Raw genomic sequence first — 17,448 nt, 5'->3', positions numbered from 1 at the left:
CATGTGCAGGATGTGCAGGTTTGTTACATAGGTAAATATGTGCCATGGTGGTTTACTGCACACGTCAACCCATCACCGAGGTATTAAGCATAGCATCCATTAGCTATTCTTCCTGAAGCACTGTTTTTTGTTTTGTTTTTAACCTATTGGAGTAGCAGTTCTTTTATTTTTATTTATTTATTTTTAGTAATACTTTTAATCCAGTGAGGGTGAAGTGAAATTGACTCCTTCATACATGGCTGCATGAGGTAGATCTATATGTATATTGTTATATTATGTAAATAAAGTATATGTAGTTAGAGATAAATTATAAGTTGCATAGTATTCCACTGAATAGATAACTGTGATTAGCCTGGAAACCTAAATTCACATTAGTTTAAAATATGTTGTTTACAGTCATTTATGTTTTTATAAAAGAGGATGTACAGAGAGATAACAAATGTGATAAACTGTTTAACTTCACTAATTATCAAAGATACATGCTAGGATCAGTAGCTGTTTCTACCTATGCAATTAACAGGACATAACTTTTTTTTTTTTTTTTTTTTTTTTTTTTTTTGGAGACAGAGTTTTGTTCTTGTCACCCAGGCTGGAGTAAAATGGCATGGTCTTGGCTCACTGCTACCTCCGCCTCCCAGGTTCAAGCGATTCTCCTGCCTTAGCCTCCCAAGTAGCTGCGATTACAGGTGCACACCACCATGCCTGGCTAATTTTTGTATTTTTAGTAGAGATGGGGTTTCACCGTGTTGGCCAGGATGGTCTCGAACTCCTGACCTCAGGTGATCCACCCACCTCGGCCTCCCAAAGTGCTGGGATGACAGGCAGGAGCCACTGTGCTCGGCCAGAATTGTTAATGGTAATAGTTACTACTGGTAATGACATAGTACAGTCATTCTTAACCAGGGGCTATTTGCCACCCTCCACCCCACCACCACACACACACACGGGATGTTTGACAGTGTCTGGGGGCATTCTGGCTGTCATCAATGGGAGGGGTTTCCAATTGACATGGCCTAGTGGGTAGAAGCTTTCAATGCACAGGACAGCATTCCCCTCACCCCACCTCCATCACAGCCAACAAATAAATATCTGGCCACAAATATCAATAATGCTGTGGTTGAGAAACCCTGGTGTCGTAAAACTAGACCACTCATATGTTGTTGTTAGCATTGAAATTGGTATTACCTTTTATCACCATTTGTGATAATGTTAAAATATATTTGTGGCAAAAATTCAAAGCGTTTGACTCAGAAAGTAGAAAATTCTTGAAATTTCAGCTCAGAAATAACCACTATTAGGATTTTAATCCAGACTTTTTCCATTAAGATAGTAATATGCATATAAATGTGTTAATAATTTTTATAAACAGAAAAAGGCATAGTAGTGTATATACTTTTCTGTAACTAGCTTTTTTACTTGGATATTATACTATATTAATACCTCTATTATCACATTGGATGGATGCATTACAAATTTACCTCTCCAATCCCCTACTGATTGATTAATATTTCGTGTTTTCTAATACTGTATTATTATGACTAGCATGGCAGTGAGCATATTTATGTGTAAATCTTTGTGAATCCCTGTGAATATTTCTGTAGGGAATTTTTTAGGAGTAGAATTGCTAGGTCAATGGGTATGATCATTTAAAAAATTGGGAGATATTATCGTATTTCCCTCCCAAAATGTATTGATATTTTGGAAGGCAGTGGAGCAACATGTAAAATGAGCCATAGGTATGGTAATAGTCTATTCTTAGAAATATAGTGCAAGGAATAGTCTAAAATATGTAAAAAGCAAGAAGATGTTCTTTCAGTTATTTATAGTAGCAAAAATAGTAGAAGCAACTTTTAAATGTCTAACAATGAGGAAATGGTTGAATAAATTGTACTATATCCATTTGGACCATTGTGAAGTCTTAACTGTAGTTATAAAGACTATGAACTTTTTTTTTTTTTGAGATGGAATTTTGTTCTTACTGCCCAGGCTGGAGTGCAGTGGCGTGATCTCAGCTCACTGCAACCTCCACCTCCTGGGTTCAAGCGATTCTCCTGCCTTAGCCTCCCAAGTAGCTGGGATTACAGGCATGCACCACCACGCCCGGCTAATTTTGTATTTTTATTTTTAGTAGAGACGGGGGTTCTCCCTGTTGGTCAGGCTGGTCTTGAACCCCCACCTCAGGTGATCTGCCCACCTTGGCCTCCCAAAGTGCTGAGATTACAGGCATGAGCCACTGCGTCCGGCCAAGACTATGAATGTTTTTATGTCATTGTCAGTTAAAAAAGCAGAATTCAAAATCACACATTCACTGTGATTACAGCTAAATAAGAATTAGCATGCATGTAACACAGAGGGGAAAGGAGTACAGAAGGAAAATAAAATTGATCTATCAGGGTAGTGGAATGATGGGAAGATTTTTCCACCTCAACTGTACATTATATTACTTTCACGATTTAAAAAAAACTATTCATAAAAAATGTTACTGCCTCAAGATAAAATATCAATTGATATGGAAAAGATGAGTTAAAATTTCAATCCAGAGGCCAGTGTCTGCCTAAGAAAGAACAAGCCTGTCATCTGCTCTCAGCCCATCATGTTTCCCATGTGCTCTTACACATTTTAATGATTAAAGAATGAAATAATGATTAGTGTGAATCTTGAATTTACATGAACTAATCCAGGGAAAGCAACCTCAGGAGGCGTGGCATAGATACTTTGTTCCAGACAGCATTTTGAAAAATACCACCAAAGGAAAAGAAGGTTGTATAGCAATTTTTTTCTTTTCTCCAGCCAGCTACTGTATTTTCGTGTTATAATGGAATCAGGTCTTGTTCATGGTAGTAGGACCCTTTATATGTAGGTAAGGTAGCATGATGTTAAAGGCCATTTCATATTTATCAAAATGGTATCAAATCTTTTCCAAAATGATGTGGTTACTTTGTACATTTAAACGTAAATGTTTAACATTTTCAATTTAGAGTGAGTCTCAGAAATTTCTGGATCCCATGATCAGAAATTATTAGTGCTATATTTCAGTAAAATAAGTACAAATTAGGAGATTTTAGTTTGATCTTAGATTTTTTTTTTAACCTGGGAGATATGAAAAGAACTTGTACATGGTATAGCAAACACATTTTTCAGCCTTGAATCAGAAAAAAACATTGCAACAACCACAGGGAGAATTCATTATATTTTTAGGAATGTGTTTTTCCTTCTTTTCTTTGACGTGATTTGTATGATGTTGTTGAGTCTGGACTTTTTATAATGCTGGTCTCAATTAACTGAGATGAGAACTGATTTAGTAACGGTAAGCACCGTTGCCAGAGACCTGCTGGCAACAGCAATTTTCTCAGGCATTTCTATTTCCTGGGGTGGTAACTGTTATAAAAGAAGCTTTTTCAGACCAGGTTTGGACTGTGAGTTCAAGATGGAGAGCATCTCCTATAATTGCCTGTCTTGGCCTGGTATAGAGTGACTTTCTTTCAGAAGCTTGAGGTGGAAGATCCAGCTGGTTATGCTGAAAGTACTGTTGAGTGGATTCTAATTCCTTGGGAGGTCTTTCGAGTGCTTTTTCCTATAATAGTCCATTTCAGTGAATGAATAGATATTAGGCATTTGGCCCATTCTGGTATTCTGAAAGTTGGAAGGGTCTGTCAGTTACCTTTTTTTCTCATAGGAAAAACAAAATGTGACTGGGTTGAGTATTGAATAATGTTCTTTATGTTCTTATGCCTCTACTGGAAACAAGTGGGATTTTTCATTAGTTTGTTCACATTAGTATGTTAGGCTTTTGGACACTCAGTACTAGTAATTCTGAAACAGAATCACAAAAGAATAATACTGCACAGTATCTTGGGGAAGGGGGAAAAAGCTTGGTGCAATTTTCATATAGAGGATTTTACAATGTTCTACCCTCCTGAAATTAACATTTAAGGAAAAGCCAAGTTTTCTTGCTAGCCAGATGCATTGCAGGATTTTTGGGTAATTTTGTCCTTATTTTGGCAATTCCAATCAAAACATTTTTTTTCTTCTCCCTCTAATTTCATCTTTCAAGCTCTATACTACATAATGTGTTTTTTTTTTTTTTTTAAGTAAAAGTTGCTTCCAGAAGTAAAAGCAGTCTCTCTTCTGTAGCTCAATCGTGGCATACCAGCCAGCTGGAGACAACAGTCACACCTTTGATGTCACAGCGATGTTCAAGTCTATTGGGATCTTCCTTGGAATCTTCAGTGGATCTTTTGCGATGGGTGCTGCTACTGGAGTGGTGACAGCTTTAATATCCTTTTGTTATATTTATCTTTTCTTGTTAACATAATGCAGTAGTTGAATGCTGTATTCCATTGTTTTTCTTAGTTCTATGATTAGAACTGTGTTAGAATTATTAATCTTATAACTAAGTACTTGGTTTGAAAACATTAAGCAACAGTCTTTGCCAATAAATAAATAAAAGAACTGTGTTGTTCTGCGTAGGGTTTGGTGCCCTAAAACTTTCACTGCAAGTGTATAATTAGAGATGGTATCTCTTTGAGGGTGAATTTTATAGTTGTAGATTAAATAACTATAAAGGTAGACATATTCCAAAGAGCCTCTGGGTGTTCTGTGTTGCTGGTCAGCCTGGCAGTCTTTTGCTCTTTTTTAATAGGACAAATAGGAAATGTACAACGGCGATGCCAAATGAACAAAATGTGGTTCCCTGGTTAGGATATGTAAGAGTTCATCTCAGTTCTCCCGATTTTAACCTTTGTGCTCTAGAGCCCTGGACGGGCAGCTCAAAGGACCTGAGTTGTAGTCCTGGTACTACCACTAGTCAAGTTATTCCTGTGTTCATGCAAAAGCCGTTTTATCCTGGACTTCACCACCATGCAATACATCCATGTCATAAAACTGTACTTGTGCATCCTGAATCTATAAAAACAAATTTTATTTTTATTTATTTATTTATTTATTTTTTTGAGATAGAGTCTTGCTCTTCCCCCCAGGCTGGAGTGCAATGGCAAGATCTCGGCTCACTGCAACCTCCACCTCCCAGGTTCAAGCAGTTCCCCCGCCTCAGCCTCCCAAGTAGCTGGGATTACAGGTGTACAACAGCACACCCAGCAAGTTTTTTTGTATTTTTAGTGGAGATGGGGTTTCACCATGTTGGCCAGGCTGGTCTCAAATTCCTGACGTCAGGTGATCCACCCACCTCGGCCTCCTAAAGTACTGGGGTTACAGTCATGAGCCACCGTGCCTGGCCTAAAAACATGTTTTAAACTCCCAACCCAAAACAAAAAGCCAGAAGGCATGTCTTGATCACCAGCTACATGTACTGTGCTCTGTGAATCAAAGCTAAAGAAGACAACATGACCCCTGCCTCCCTGTTGCTTTCAGTATAGTGGCAGACACAAACATGCTAGAAGCTTTGACACTTTACCTCTTTGGATCTCAGTGTAGGAAAGTGGAGGGTGGGGATGGTAGGAAAGAGGAGTGGGACTAGATGATGTCTAAAGAGTTTCCAGCTCTAGACCGAGCACCGTGGCTCACGCCTGTAATCCCAGCACTTTGGGAGGCCGAGGCAGGCGGATCACAAGGTCAGGAGATTGAGACCATCCTGGCTAACACGGTGAAACCCTGTCTCTACTAAAAATACAAAAAATTAGCTGGGCGTGGTGGTGGGCACCTGTAGTCCCAGCTACTTGGGAGGCTGAGGCAGGAGAATGGCGTGAATCCAGGAGGTGGAGCTTGCAGCGTGCCGAGACCGTGCCACTGCACTCCAGCCTGGGCAACAGTGCGAGACTCCAAATCAAAAAAAAAAAAAAAAAGAGTTTCCAGCTCTAAAACTTCTGTGATACCTGTATAAAACAGATATCTTATTCTTTGTCAAGGACCTCTTAGTTGATATACTTCAGCCTTGTGCTGGAAGAGGCTTCTTTTATGGCTTTTTATAGGTGAACTGAGGCATAAAGCAGCAGTAAAAAGTGTTCTGAAGGTGATGCCAAGACAGGTGGTATCTCTTTCACATTACAAGTTCCTTGAGGGGAGAGAATATATCTTGTTAATCATTTTGTTGTAGTGCCTAGTTGTAGAAGTGACTCTAGATTCTAGCCTGAGATTGGTTGTAACTTGGCACAGGCCCTTCCACCGTCAGCTAACAAATAGTTGTTCAACTAGTATAAGGGAGTGAAGTGCCTCAATTTCTTCATCATGGAATGAATGCTCTATATCACAGAGGTGGTAGAGGATCAAATTAGTGTAAACTCTCTTGGAAATTATGTATTTTTATAAATGTAAATTGCTATAATTATGGAAGCTGTCTAGCTTTAGGTCTCAGATTAATAGAGGTGGCATGTTATGGATCTGATCTGTTATTCCCATCTCTGTCTATCCTTTACTGCATGGTTTCTGGCAAGGTATGTGATACCCGTGAAACAACTGGAGTGGCTAAGCCGTAAGGCTTCCTCACTGAGGGGAAGGCAGCTGACTCCTCAGTGAGATACTCATTTAAAAAGTTTCCCCACTCTGGTGGTACCTCTTATTCTGGGATTTTTGTGTTAGAGAAGCTAGAGAACCTTCTTTCATGGTTGCCTTGCTTAAACTGTCATTTTTTCTAGTCACACTTTTGTGTTACAAGATCTCATTACCAGCCTTAACAGTCTTACGTGACAAAGTTCACCAAATTACGGGAGTTCCAGTTGTTGGAGACAGGCCTGTTCTTCTTGATGTCCTGGAGTACCTTCCTCTTGGCTGAAGCATGGGGCTTCACAGGTAGGTGACTTGCTCCCTTTGATTGTCAACCCTCAAAAGGAGTGACTTTGCCAGTCAATTTTGCTCCAAGTGGATCAGCTCCATTAGTATTTGAACATACTTATTGTGGTTGGGATTTAGGTTGTCGCTTTAGAACATCAAAAAAATTTTCAGTGGAAGTGGTTCCTCTTAACAAAGTAAGTCACAAATGAGAATTTCCAGACAAAGCCTATAATCTACTGTGAAAAAAGCATCTCAGTATAAAAGGTGGGAACCATCCTTTTATGTGAACTTGAAATTTGTTGTCTTTATAGGTGTGGTTGCAGTATTGTTTTGTGGCATCACACAAGCACATTATACATATAATAATTTGTCCACGGAGTCTCAGCATAGAACTAAACAGGTAAGAGGAACTTTATAGTTTGTGAATAGACTTTTCCTTCTTTCAGCAAAACAGAAGTCTTTTTTACTAAAAAAAAAAAAAAAAAAAAAAAAAGTCTTTGATCTGTTCAAGATGATATCTACTCATTTCAGCTCCTCTTTCTTTGACTCTAAAAGTAGGTGGGATTGGCAAACTGAAGAGTGACAGCATTTACAGTGGAAATAGATCAGCAGAATAGCCAGAGACTATTATTATCGTGGCTTCAATAACCAGTGAAGTAGCTTCCCTTTCTCTCAGTGTTTTCCCAATTTAATGGCTTTATAGGGGAATGTTTTGGAAGCTCACTCTGGTTTTACTCGAACTACTGTTGTGTGACGTAGACAAGATTAACTTCTGATCTGACCAGACCTACTAAGAGATGACGTAAAGAAGATTAACTTCTGATCTGATTAGCCCTACTAAAAGAAGATCAACTTCCTTCAGTCTTTGCTCAGGTGCTGCAAAGCTACTATGTTTCCAGGAATGTCGGGACCTGTCAGTGGTCTGGTTTTATTTGGTACCGAATGATCAGTTGTGCAGAGTATCTGAAGGGAATGATAAAGGAGAGAGAATAGAATTTTCTAGTCTTAGGAGGTATAGAGGACAAATACATGAACAAAATGTAATATCTGGAATAGAAACAGGTACATACTTGACTATGGCTATAGTGAGAAACAGGTTTAAATTTTGCCAAATGACAAGAAGGTTATGGGATTCGCCTGAAAAGGAGTGGTGCTAAAAGCAGGAGCAACAGTATTTCTTCTTCCTGCTGGAGCCACAAATCAAGTTTATAAACTATGCTTTTCCCCAGCTCCTCAAAAGAGATTAGGCTTTTTTCCCCCAAGCATATACATTAGGGCTACAAATCTTTTTTACAAATTAATTCAGTGCAATAAGTAAAGAGAAGAAAATCAGCTGGCTGGGGCCAGGGTGGGAGGGGAGTCAGCATTTTTCCAGGTCGTGGGTGGGGAATAAAAAACAAGAACAGGCCGGACGCTGTGGCTCACACCTGTAATCCCAACATTTTGGGAGGCCGAAGCGGGCGGATCACCCGAGGTCAGGAGTTTGAGACCAGCCTGGCCAACACGGTGAAACCCTGTCTCTATTAAAAATACAGAAGTTAGCTGGATGTAATAGCATGCGCCTATATTCCCAGCTACTCAGGAGGCTGAGGCAGGAGAATCGCTTGAACCCGGGAGGCAGAGGTTGCAGTGAGCTGAGATTCTGCCACTGTACTCCAGCCTGGATGACAGAGCAAGACTCCGTCTCAATAACAAACAAACAAAAAACAACAACAGTAAACAGGAACAGAGTAAGAGCTTCCGATGTTGTTGGTGATATGAAGCTTATGTACATTTAAAAAATATGAGGAATAGGAATCCTAGATTATGTACTTCAGATTATATGTCATAGAAGACATCAGAGAAGTAGGCGAAATGGTTTGAGGCTTGAGGATCTGGAAAGCTATCCTAGAAGAAACAGTACCCTTAGAAGGATGGGGAAGATTTAGGAAGGCCTAGGGGAGGCAGTACAGATAAAGGCAGGAATAAAAAGCAGGCAGTAAAGTGTAGAGCAGAGGGTGGCGGACTCCAGCCCTTAGGCCACATCCGGCCCTTGCCGGTCAGTGAGCTAAGAATGTTTTTCTTTCTATCCATTTTTAATTGGTTGGCAAAAGATCAAAAGAAGAATATGTTGTGACCCGTGACAGTTATATGAAATTCACATTTCTGTGTCCACCAATAAGATTTTCTTGGCACACAGCCACACCCATTTTTTAAAATATGTAGTCTGTGGCTACTTTTGTGCTCCACTGGCAGAGTGAAGTTGTGACAGAGACCTCTTGGCCTGCAAATCCTCTCATGTTTACTCTCTGGCCATTCATGGGCAAGTTTGCTGATCCCTGTGTTGCAAAGTAAAACCGGGACTCTGGAGTCTCTGTATTGTTTTAAATCCTGGTTCTACCACTTGCTGGCTGTGTGACCAGGAGCAAGTTCCATAACTTCTCTGTGCTTCAGTTTTGCCATCTTTGAAAATGGAGATAATAATAATACCTACCTCACTGAGTTTTTGCGGTATTAAAACGAGATAATGCATATGAAGTCCTTAGTATGGTGTCGGACACACAGTAAAAACTGAAAAAGGTATAGCTGTTATCATTAAGTATAAATAAGTAGTAATAATAGCATATTAAATAATTTAAAGAAAATTAAATATGCGTTTACTTATTTTAATTTTTATTCTCATTTTTGGGTAATAAGGCAACCCTAGTTTAAAGAGATTAACTAACTTGCCCAAAGCCACACAGCCAGTAAAGGGGAAGACAGGGCTAAACCCTAGGCATTTTGATTCCTAAGCCCATGTTCTTAACCACTATTCTGTTATGTGTCAGAGGGCTCATAGTACCAAGCCATTGTAGGTAACACTGGTGGCCAGAGGGACACCAGATTATGAAGGGCCTTAACTTCATTCAGCAAGTATCATATACCCTTGCCAAGGCTATGATGTGAATGGGATGGGGCGGGTGGGCAGCAGGGTTTAGTTCTCCCCACAGATAGTTCTGCTATCCAACACATCGATCTCTTCCACAATGTGGAAGCCCTATCTGTAGGATGCTTACTCCCTACACAAGGGTAAGACCCACGCAAAAAGTGAAGTCACAGGGCAAGCCGGGAATACGAGAGTTCTCACGAAGCACTCTATGCCAGGATCAAAATGTTGTAAAGAATCTTATAGCTTGCAAGAGGAAAGTATCTTGAAACTATCAGTTTTAGAGATTCACTGGTTTGGGGGAGCTGGAGGATGAGGGATGGTTAGAGGTCCTTTTTCATCATTATGGGTAGGAAGTAATGAAAGTTTGACTAGGGCAGTAGCAGGAACACAACGAACATTCAAAAAAAAAAAAACTGACAGAGTTTGGAGGAGGAGGAGAGGAATAATTGGAGATGGGGCTTTGAAGAAGGAAAGCTGATTAGGGGAAATGAGGGGGGAACGTTTCTGGCTTTTTCTGCAGTACTAGAAATGTCATCTCCACATTTACTCCCTTCTGAACCACATATTTTGTGTGTATGCATGAACTTTATCTATTTGAGTGTCTGTTTTATTATCTTAGTAATACTCATGCTTTCAAATTATGTAACTTAATTTGTTTACTGGACTAATCTTTTACAATTTCGTTTCAGTTGTTTGAGCTTCTCAATTTCTTGGCAGAGAATTTCATCTTCTCCTACATGGGACTGACACTGTTCACCTTCCAGAACCATGTCTTTAACCCAACATTTGTAGTAGGAGCATTTGTATCCTTTATTATGTGTTTTATTATGAAAACTATTTTTAATTGAGATTTTCATGTGGGTTTTGAGTATGTGGTTCATAAGAATACATTTAAATATATACAGTTTTCCTCTGATTAAAACAAATAAGGATTCCAGTTCTTTTTTCTGGTGTACTTATTTTATTATATTCTATTTCAATGTGTGGTTATTGCACAAATAATGTTGACAGATTAAAATGACAGAGAAGTGTCCCACTGTTCTGCCAACCCCAAAAGATAAGTGTTTTCCATTTATTACTACAGGGAAGAAGAGGTTGGATACTGGGGAACAGTTAGCAGTCTATGCCACAGGGCAGAAGGTGAAAGATAAGGAAGCGTTGAATGAGGCCACTTTCTTTCTCTTTCTCTCCCTCCCCAATCCCTTTCTCTTCCTCTCTCTTTCTATCGCATATATACAAAGAGTCTTAAAAAAAAACCAGCCTGGGCAATGTAGCAAGACCCCATCTTTACAAACAAAATTTTAAAAACTAGCCAGTTATGGTGGTGCATGCCTGTAGTCCCAGCTACTTGGGAGGGTAAGGTAGAAGGATCCCTTGAGCCCAGGAGTTTGAGGCTGCAGTGAGCCGTGATTGGGTCACTGCACTCCAGCCTGGGTGACAAAGGGAGACCCTGTCTCAAAAAAAAAAAACAAAAAAACAAACAACAATTGGAAGGAAGAAACTGAGTATATGAAAGAGAGGAGGCAATAGTAAAAGCCTCTTGAGAAGGCAGGAATGAAATCCAAAGCATGTAGAGAGAAATTTTGCCTTCACTAGGAGGAGAGACAACTAACTCTACCATGACTACAGGAGAGGATAGGGTATGTAGAAATGAAGGCATATTTGTAAGATGGAGCTCCTCTCTGATGGCTTCTATGTTTATCTGTTAAGTAGGAGGTGAGATCATCTGCTGAGAGTAAGATGGGGAGTTGTCTATTGTGTAACAAATTACCTTAAATTTAGCAGCTTAAAACAACAGACAGTTATTATCTCACACAGTTTCTGAGGGTCGGGAATCCTGGAGCAGCTCACCTGAGTGGTTCTGGCTCCAGGATCTCTAAGACGTTGCAGTTGTGCTCTTGGCTGGGACTGCACCTTCTCAAGACTTGACTAGGGCCAGGGAATCCACTGTAGGCTCACTCAACTCACATCACTGACAGCAAGAGGCTTCTATTCTTCTCCACGTGGATATCTCCATAGGGCAGCTTACACCATGGCTTCTTCCCCCAAACTGAGTGAGCTGAGAGAGCCCTAAAATGAAAGCTGAAATGCCTTTTGTAACCTAATCTTTGAAGAGACATACCAGCATCACTTCCATAATATTCTATTGGTTATACAAACCAACCTGGTACAGTGTGGGTGGGGACTACGCAAGGGTGTGAATACTAAGAGGCAGGGATGGTTAGGGACTATCTTGGAGGATGGCTTACACAGATCATAGGGATTTTGAGGAAGGTGGAGGTTTGTGAAATAGTTGTAGAGAGTGGAAGAATAAGTTAACCAAAGAAACTCAACAGGACTGCTAAAAACTACTAGGGATCCATTGTGTTTGAGGAATAGGAATTAACAGTAGAACCAGTCTTCCCCATTAAATGACTTTGTCCAACAGTACTTACTGTAAGCATGGAGTAAAGAGATAGTTGGCTGCTTCCAGGTTTGGAGTTTTTTCAAGTGGGTGCAAGGAAAACAGAAGGACAAGAGATCATAGTGTTATTACATGACTGATGCAATCTAAACACTTCATTTAATGTTTAACATTAAAAGGTGTTATTAACATGATGGTAAGAAGGGAAGTGAGGAAAGAAGACATTGTTTCAGGAAAGAATATAGGGATCTTTGGACTGAAGGTCCCAGTGCTATGGAGGAATGATCAGAGTGGGATAGTTGAACACAAAATATGGAAGGAGCAATTGTGGTTAGTGGGAATGTTTGAATAAGGAATTTTTAAAAGAAATATTTTAAAACCTCACCTCAGAATGAAGATTCTGCCAAAGAGATTAGCAGAAGGTTTTTTTTTTTTTTTTAATTAAAACTCTAGATAGGATCTCTGTTAGAAAGTGAAGTATTACTGAAATACCATTCTGCAGAGCCTTAGTCTGCGAATGAACTTTAGGCAAAAAAGATAAAGTACAGTTAATAGGAGAAGATCTTAGCTGAAGGACAACCACAAGATCAGTAACTTAATGTCCTGCTAGTCTTGGAGAAAATTTTGAACAGTCACATGGCTCAATCCACTATACTTAATCTGGAAACAAAGCTAAATATTCTCTATAGGTTTCTGAGTCTGTTAGGAATTAAAATTCCTCAATACAAAGTCCTACCATGAAAATGGCCTCTTAACAGGAGAGAGTTGCTCTATTTCTGGCTATATTAGTTAGGACATAGGTTTGGTTTCATGAGAAAAGACTCAAACTAATCCAGGTTTAAACAGCATAGAAATTTCTTCCTTATCTAAAAATCTGAACTGGTATGGCAGTTCTGCTCCATATGGTTGTTGCTAACATCCTTAGGGACTTGCTCTTGTTCTTGTGATCCAACGTGGCTCACCCCTGTCTGCCGGTTGCCTTGAAGGGCTTGACCCAGAATGTGCACATGTCCCTTCCACTTAACATCATTGATTACACCTACTCACAAGGAAGGCTAGGAGTTATATACTTTTTCTGGGTGGCTGCATAAAGATGAAAGGGAGGAGTGCCAACTACCAAGGAAGAAAGCAAGAACAGATGTTGGGGAGAACTAGCAGTCACTGCCGCATTGGCCCACGTGTTTAGTGGTTATGTTTTCTTTTCTTTTTGGGGAATCACTTTTTTTTGTTGTTGTTTGTTGTTTTTTTTTTGTAAGATGGAGTGTCACTCTGTCACCCAGGCTGGAGTGCCGTGGCGCGATCTTGCTCACTGCAAGCTCCGCCTCCCGGGTTCATGCCATTCTTCTGCCTCAGCCTCCCGAGTAGTAGCTGGGACTACAGGTGCCCGCCACCGCACCTGGCTGTTTTGGTATTTTTAGTAGAGACGGGGTTTCACCATGGTCTCGATCTTCTGACCTCGTGATCCACCTGCCTTGGCCTCCCAAAGTGCCGGGATTATAGGCGTGAGCCACCGCGCCCGGCCGGAATCACTTTTTAAAATTTTTGATTTTAGAATAGTTTTAGGTTTACAGAAAAATTGTGAAGATAATACAGGAAGTTCTCATATGCCCCACACTCAGTTTCCCCTATTATTAACATATTAGCATGGTACATTTGTCACAATGAATGAACTAATATTGATATTACTAACTAAAGTTCAAACTTTATTCTGATTCCCGTAGTTTTTCCCTAATATCCTTTCTCTATTCCCGGGTCCCATCCAGGATACCACATTACATTTAGTTGTCATGTCCCCTTAGGCTCTGCCTGCCTGTGACAGTTTCTCATATGTGTTCTTTGTTTTTGGTGACCCTTGACAGTATTGAAGGGTACTAGCCATGTCTTTTGTAGAATGTCCTGCAGATGGAACTTGTCTGATATTTTCCCCATGATTAGACTGGAGTTACATGTGCTTTGGGAGGAAGACCACAGAGGTAAAATGCCATTCTCATCACATTATATCAAGGGTATATACTTAATAATGTTGATGATAGTCTTAATCACTTGGTTAAGATAGTATTTGTCAGATTTATCCATTATAAAGTTACACATTTCCCCCCTCCCCTCCCCATGTTGTACTGCTTGGAAGGAAGTTGCTATGAGCAAGGATTGAGGAATGGGGAGTTAGGTTCCACCTCCTTGAGGACAGAGTATCAGCAAAATTATTTGGAATTTTTCACACAGGACATTTATGTATTCTTCCTCATTTGTTTTATTCAGTCATTTATTATTATTATTATTATTATTTTTTTTTTGAGACAGTTTCACTCTTGTTGCCCAGGCTGGAGTGCAATGGCGCGATCTCAGCTCACTGCAACCTCTGCCTCCCGGGTTCAAGTGATTCTCCTGTCTCATCCTCCTGAGTAGCTGAGATTACAGGCAGGAGCTGAGATTATAGGCATGCGCCACCACACCTGGCTAATTTTTATATTTTCAGTAGAGGTGGAGTTTCGCCATGTTGGCCATGCAGGTCTCGAACTCCTGACCTCAAGTGATCCCCACATCTCAGCCTCCCAAAGTGTTGGGATTACAGACATGAGCCACCGCACCCAGCCCAGTCATTTATTTATATCAATATGGATTCATTGATATTTATTTTATACTCTGAGTTATAATACAACTTTTTTTATTTTGTTGCTCAAACTGTTCCAGCTTGGCCATTGAGAGCTCTTTTGGCAGGCTCTTCTGTGTGCCTTGGATATATCCTCGTCGTTTTTAATTTTTATCCTCATCATTGTTTTTAATTTTCTTTCTTTTTTTTTTTTTTTTTTTTTTTTGAGTATTTCCTTACTCCCTGGAACTACAGGATGCTTCAGGCTCATCTTGTATCTGTTGTGGCTCAGCCCAAGAATTGGCCATTTCTCCAAGAACTCCTGGTTCCTTTTGTTGGAGAATAGTATTAGAAATAAAAATCTGAGCACTAGGTATGCTCAGTGTTACTTGGTGTCTTTGCTTCTAGGTTCTCTCAGCTGACAGAGCAAGGAATTATATATGTATATATCTATATATCCATATACATAGATATAATATACACTAACTCATATATACATATATATCTATACATAGTTCTGCATATAACCATGTGTATCTCTATTAAGCTCAATATGGGTTCATACTGATGTCTCCAACTTTAATCCATTACCACATGGATTATTCTGGCCTCCTCCCCTTTCTGAACTGTGAACTCCCATTCTAACAGTAAGAAACTTTGCTGTCACCACTTGCCATTCGTTTACCTAATTGTTCAGTTTCAAGTATACATGTATAATAGTATCAGAATTGTTAACCAGTGTTCCCATGGGAAACAGCTTTGTCATGAGCATAGAATGCTTTTGTGCAGTTCTTCTACCTTTAGTCTTACAGATTCTACTCTTTTCCAAAGTTACTTAGACCAACACCATTCCCCCCACCTTGTTTTTTTATTTGTTTGTTATTGAGACAGGGTCTCACTCTGTCACCCAGGCTGGAGTGCAATGGCCCGATCTCAGCTCACTACAGCCTCCGTGTCCTGGGTTCAAGCAATTCTCGTGCCTCAGCCACTGGAATAGCTGGGATTACAGGTGTACACCACCATGCCCAGCTCATTTTTGTATTTTTAATAGAGATAGGTTTTTGCCACAATGGCCAGGCTGGTCTTGAACTCCTGGCCTCAAGCTGTCCTTCCACCCCGGCCTCCCAAAGTGCTGGGATGACAAGTGTGAGCCACTGCACATGGCCTTATTTTGTTTTAAATCTTAAATTTTCCCTTATATTTTTCTCAGGAAATGAGGTGGAGACTGTATCATGACTCCTGAAATAAAAATTGCCATCATAAAGCAGGAGTCCTATAGACAGCAAACTGGAGAAAAAGATACTAAAATTGGTTTCTAGTTAAAACCAATCTGAATTCACATTAAATTTTCCCTTTGAAGCAAGTTGGAAGTATAAACTCAGTGGAGTACAGTGGGTCTGGAAGCCATTTTAGTGCTATGAGGTGGTGATTCAGCTGCACTTTTCTTTGTTCTGAGGAAGGAAGGGGAAGTTTTCTCAGCATTGCTCTTTTTCCTACCAAAACTAACAGTGAAAGTGAATTAACCTATTCTATTAATAATCTTAGAAGTATAGTAAAGAAACTCCGCTTTTAAACACGTTTCTCTTAATCTAGTAAATTTCCTGCATGTTACACCTGTTCTGTCCAATTTGATAGCAGTTAGCCAAATGTGATTATTTTAATTTGAAGTAATTAAAACGAAATAAATTTTCAGTTCCTTGGTCACTCTAGCCACATTTCAGGTGCTCACCAAATTGGATAGTGCAGATATAGAAAATTTCCATTGTTGCAGAAAGTTCTGTTGGACAGTGCTATGTTAGACAATGGAACCAAAAGACTGTGTGTTAGAAACTGAGTTCCCTAAAATAGTCTTTCACCATCTTGAATGTATAGTCTAAATAATATTAATAGTAAAATGAAATGATCCTTAACCTATTAATAATTTTAGGTTGCTATTTTCTTGGGAAGAGCTGCCAATATTTACCCCTTGTCCCTCTTACTTAATTTAGGTAGAAGAAGTAAGATTGGATCAAATTTTCAACATATGATGATGTTTGCTGGTAAGTTATAACTTTCTTCTCTTGCCCACCTCAAGCAACCATTCACAATGCGTATGCCAACTTGATGTAACACTGAGATGTTATGCTGGTCATATAATACTCCTTTATTTTTATATCATTTATTTATTTAGAGACACTGTTTCACTCTGTCACCCAGGCTATAGTGCAGTGGCACGATCTTGGCTCACTGCAACCTCTGTCTCCCAGGTTCAAGCAATTCTCGTGCCTTAGCCTCCCAAGTAGCTGGGATTACAGGCACGCACCAATATGCCTGGCTAATTTTTGTATTTTTAGTAGAGATGGGGTTTCACCATGTTGGCCAGGCTGGTCACGAACTCCTGACCTCAAGTAATCCACCCACCTTGGCCTTTCAGAGTGCTAGGATTATAGGCATGAGCCATCGCGCCTGACCTATAATACTCCTTTAAACATTGAAGTTGCATCCTTGAATAGAAAATATATATATGTATATATTTTATATATATGTATATACATATATTTTATGGGACAATATAATATGTATATACATATACATACATATATATATATATATATATATTTTTTTTTTGTCCCATTCCCTTCTGTGGGAATTTTTCATATTCTGGTTCCAAATCCTTGGTTTAGAATTATGTCATAGAAAGTGAGAAAGATAAAGATGAAGTCATTTTCAAACAAAAACCTGGAGGTGAATGTTTATAGCAGTTCTTTTCATAATTGCCAAAACCTGGAAACAACCCACTTGTCTGTCTCTCAATGCGCAAATAGCTAATCAAACTGTGAT

At 39.5% G+C, this 17,448-nt stretch overlaps 1 protein-coding gene across 5 annotated transcripts in view; it reads left to right on the top strand.

The window, feature by feature from the left end:
* The window catches only part of SLC9A6 (solute carrier family 9 member A6), a 63,373-nt gene that overhangs the window by 21,082 nt on the left and 24,843 nt on the right, over nt 1-17,448 (top strand). For 3 of the 5 annotated variants that reach the window (XM_030934305.1, XM_030934304.1, XM_030934306.1), the window contains 6 exons: nt 4,135-4,276; nt 6,639-6,744; nt 7,038-7,126; nt 10,324-10,437; nt 13,906-14,011; nt 16,617-16,667. In XM_030934305.1, coding sequence (XP_030790165.1) covers nt 4,135-4,276; nt 6,639-6,744; nt 7,038-7,126; nt 10,324-10,437; nt 13,906-14,011; nt 16,617-16,667 — 608 coding nt within the window. Of the gene's footprint in view, nt 1-4,134; nt 4,277-6,638; nt 6,745-7,037; nt 7,127-10,323; nt 10,438-13,905; nt 14,012-16,555; nt 16,668-17,448 lie in introns of all 5 variants that reach the window. The other 2 variants (XM_010389116.2, XM_030934307.1) reach the window with 1 other exon arrangement.

The sequence above is a fragment of the Rhinopithecus roxellana genome, chromosome 7 (assembly GCF_007565055.1).
Source record: "Rhinopithecus roxellana isolate Shanxi Qingling chromosome 7, ASM756505v1, whole genome shotgun sequence".
Lineage (NCBI taxonomy): Eukaryota > Metazoa > Chordata > Mammalia > Primates > Cercopithecidae > Rhinopithecus > Rhinopithecus roxellana.
This window is presented reverse-complemented; position numbering and strand designations above follow the sequence as displayed.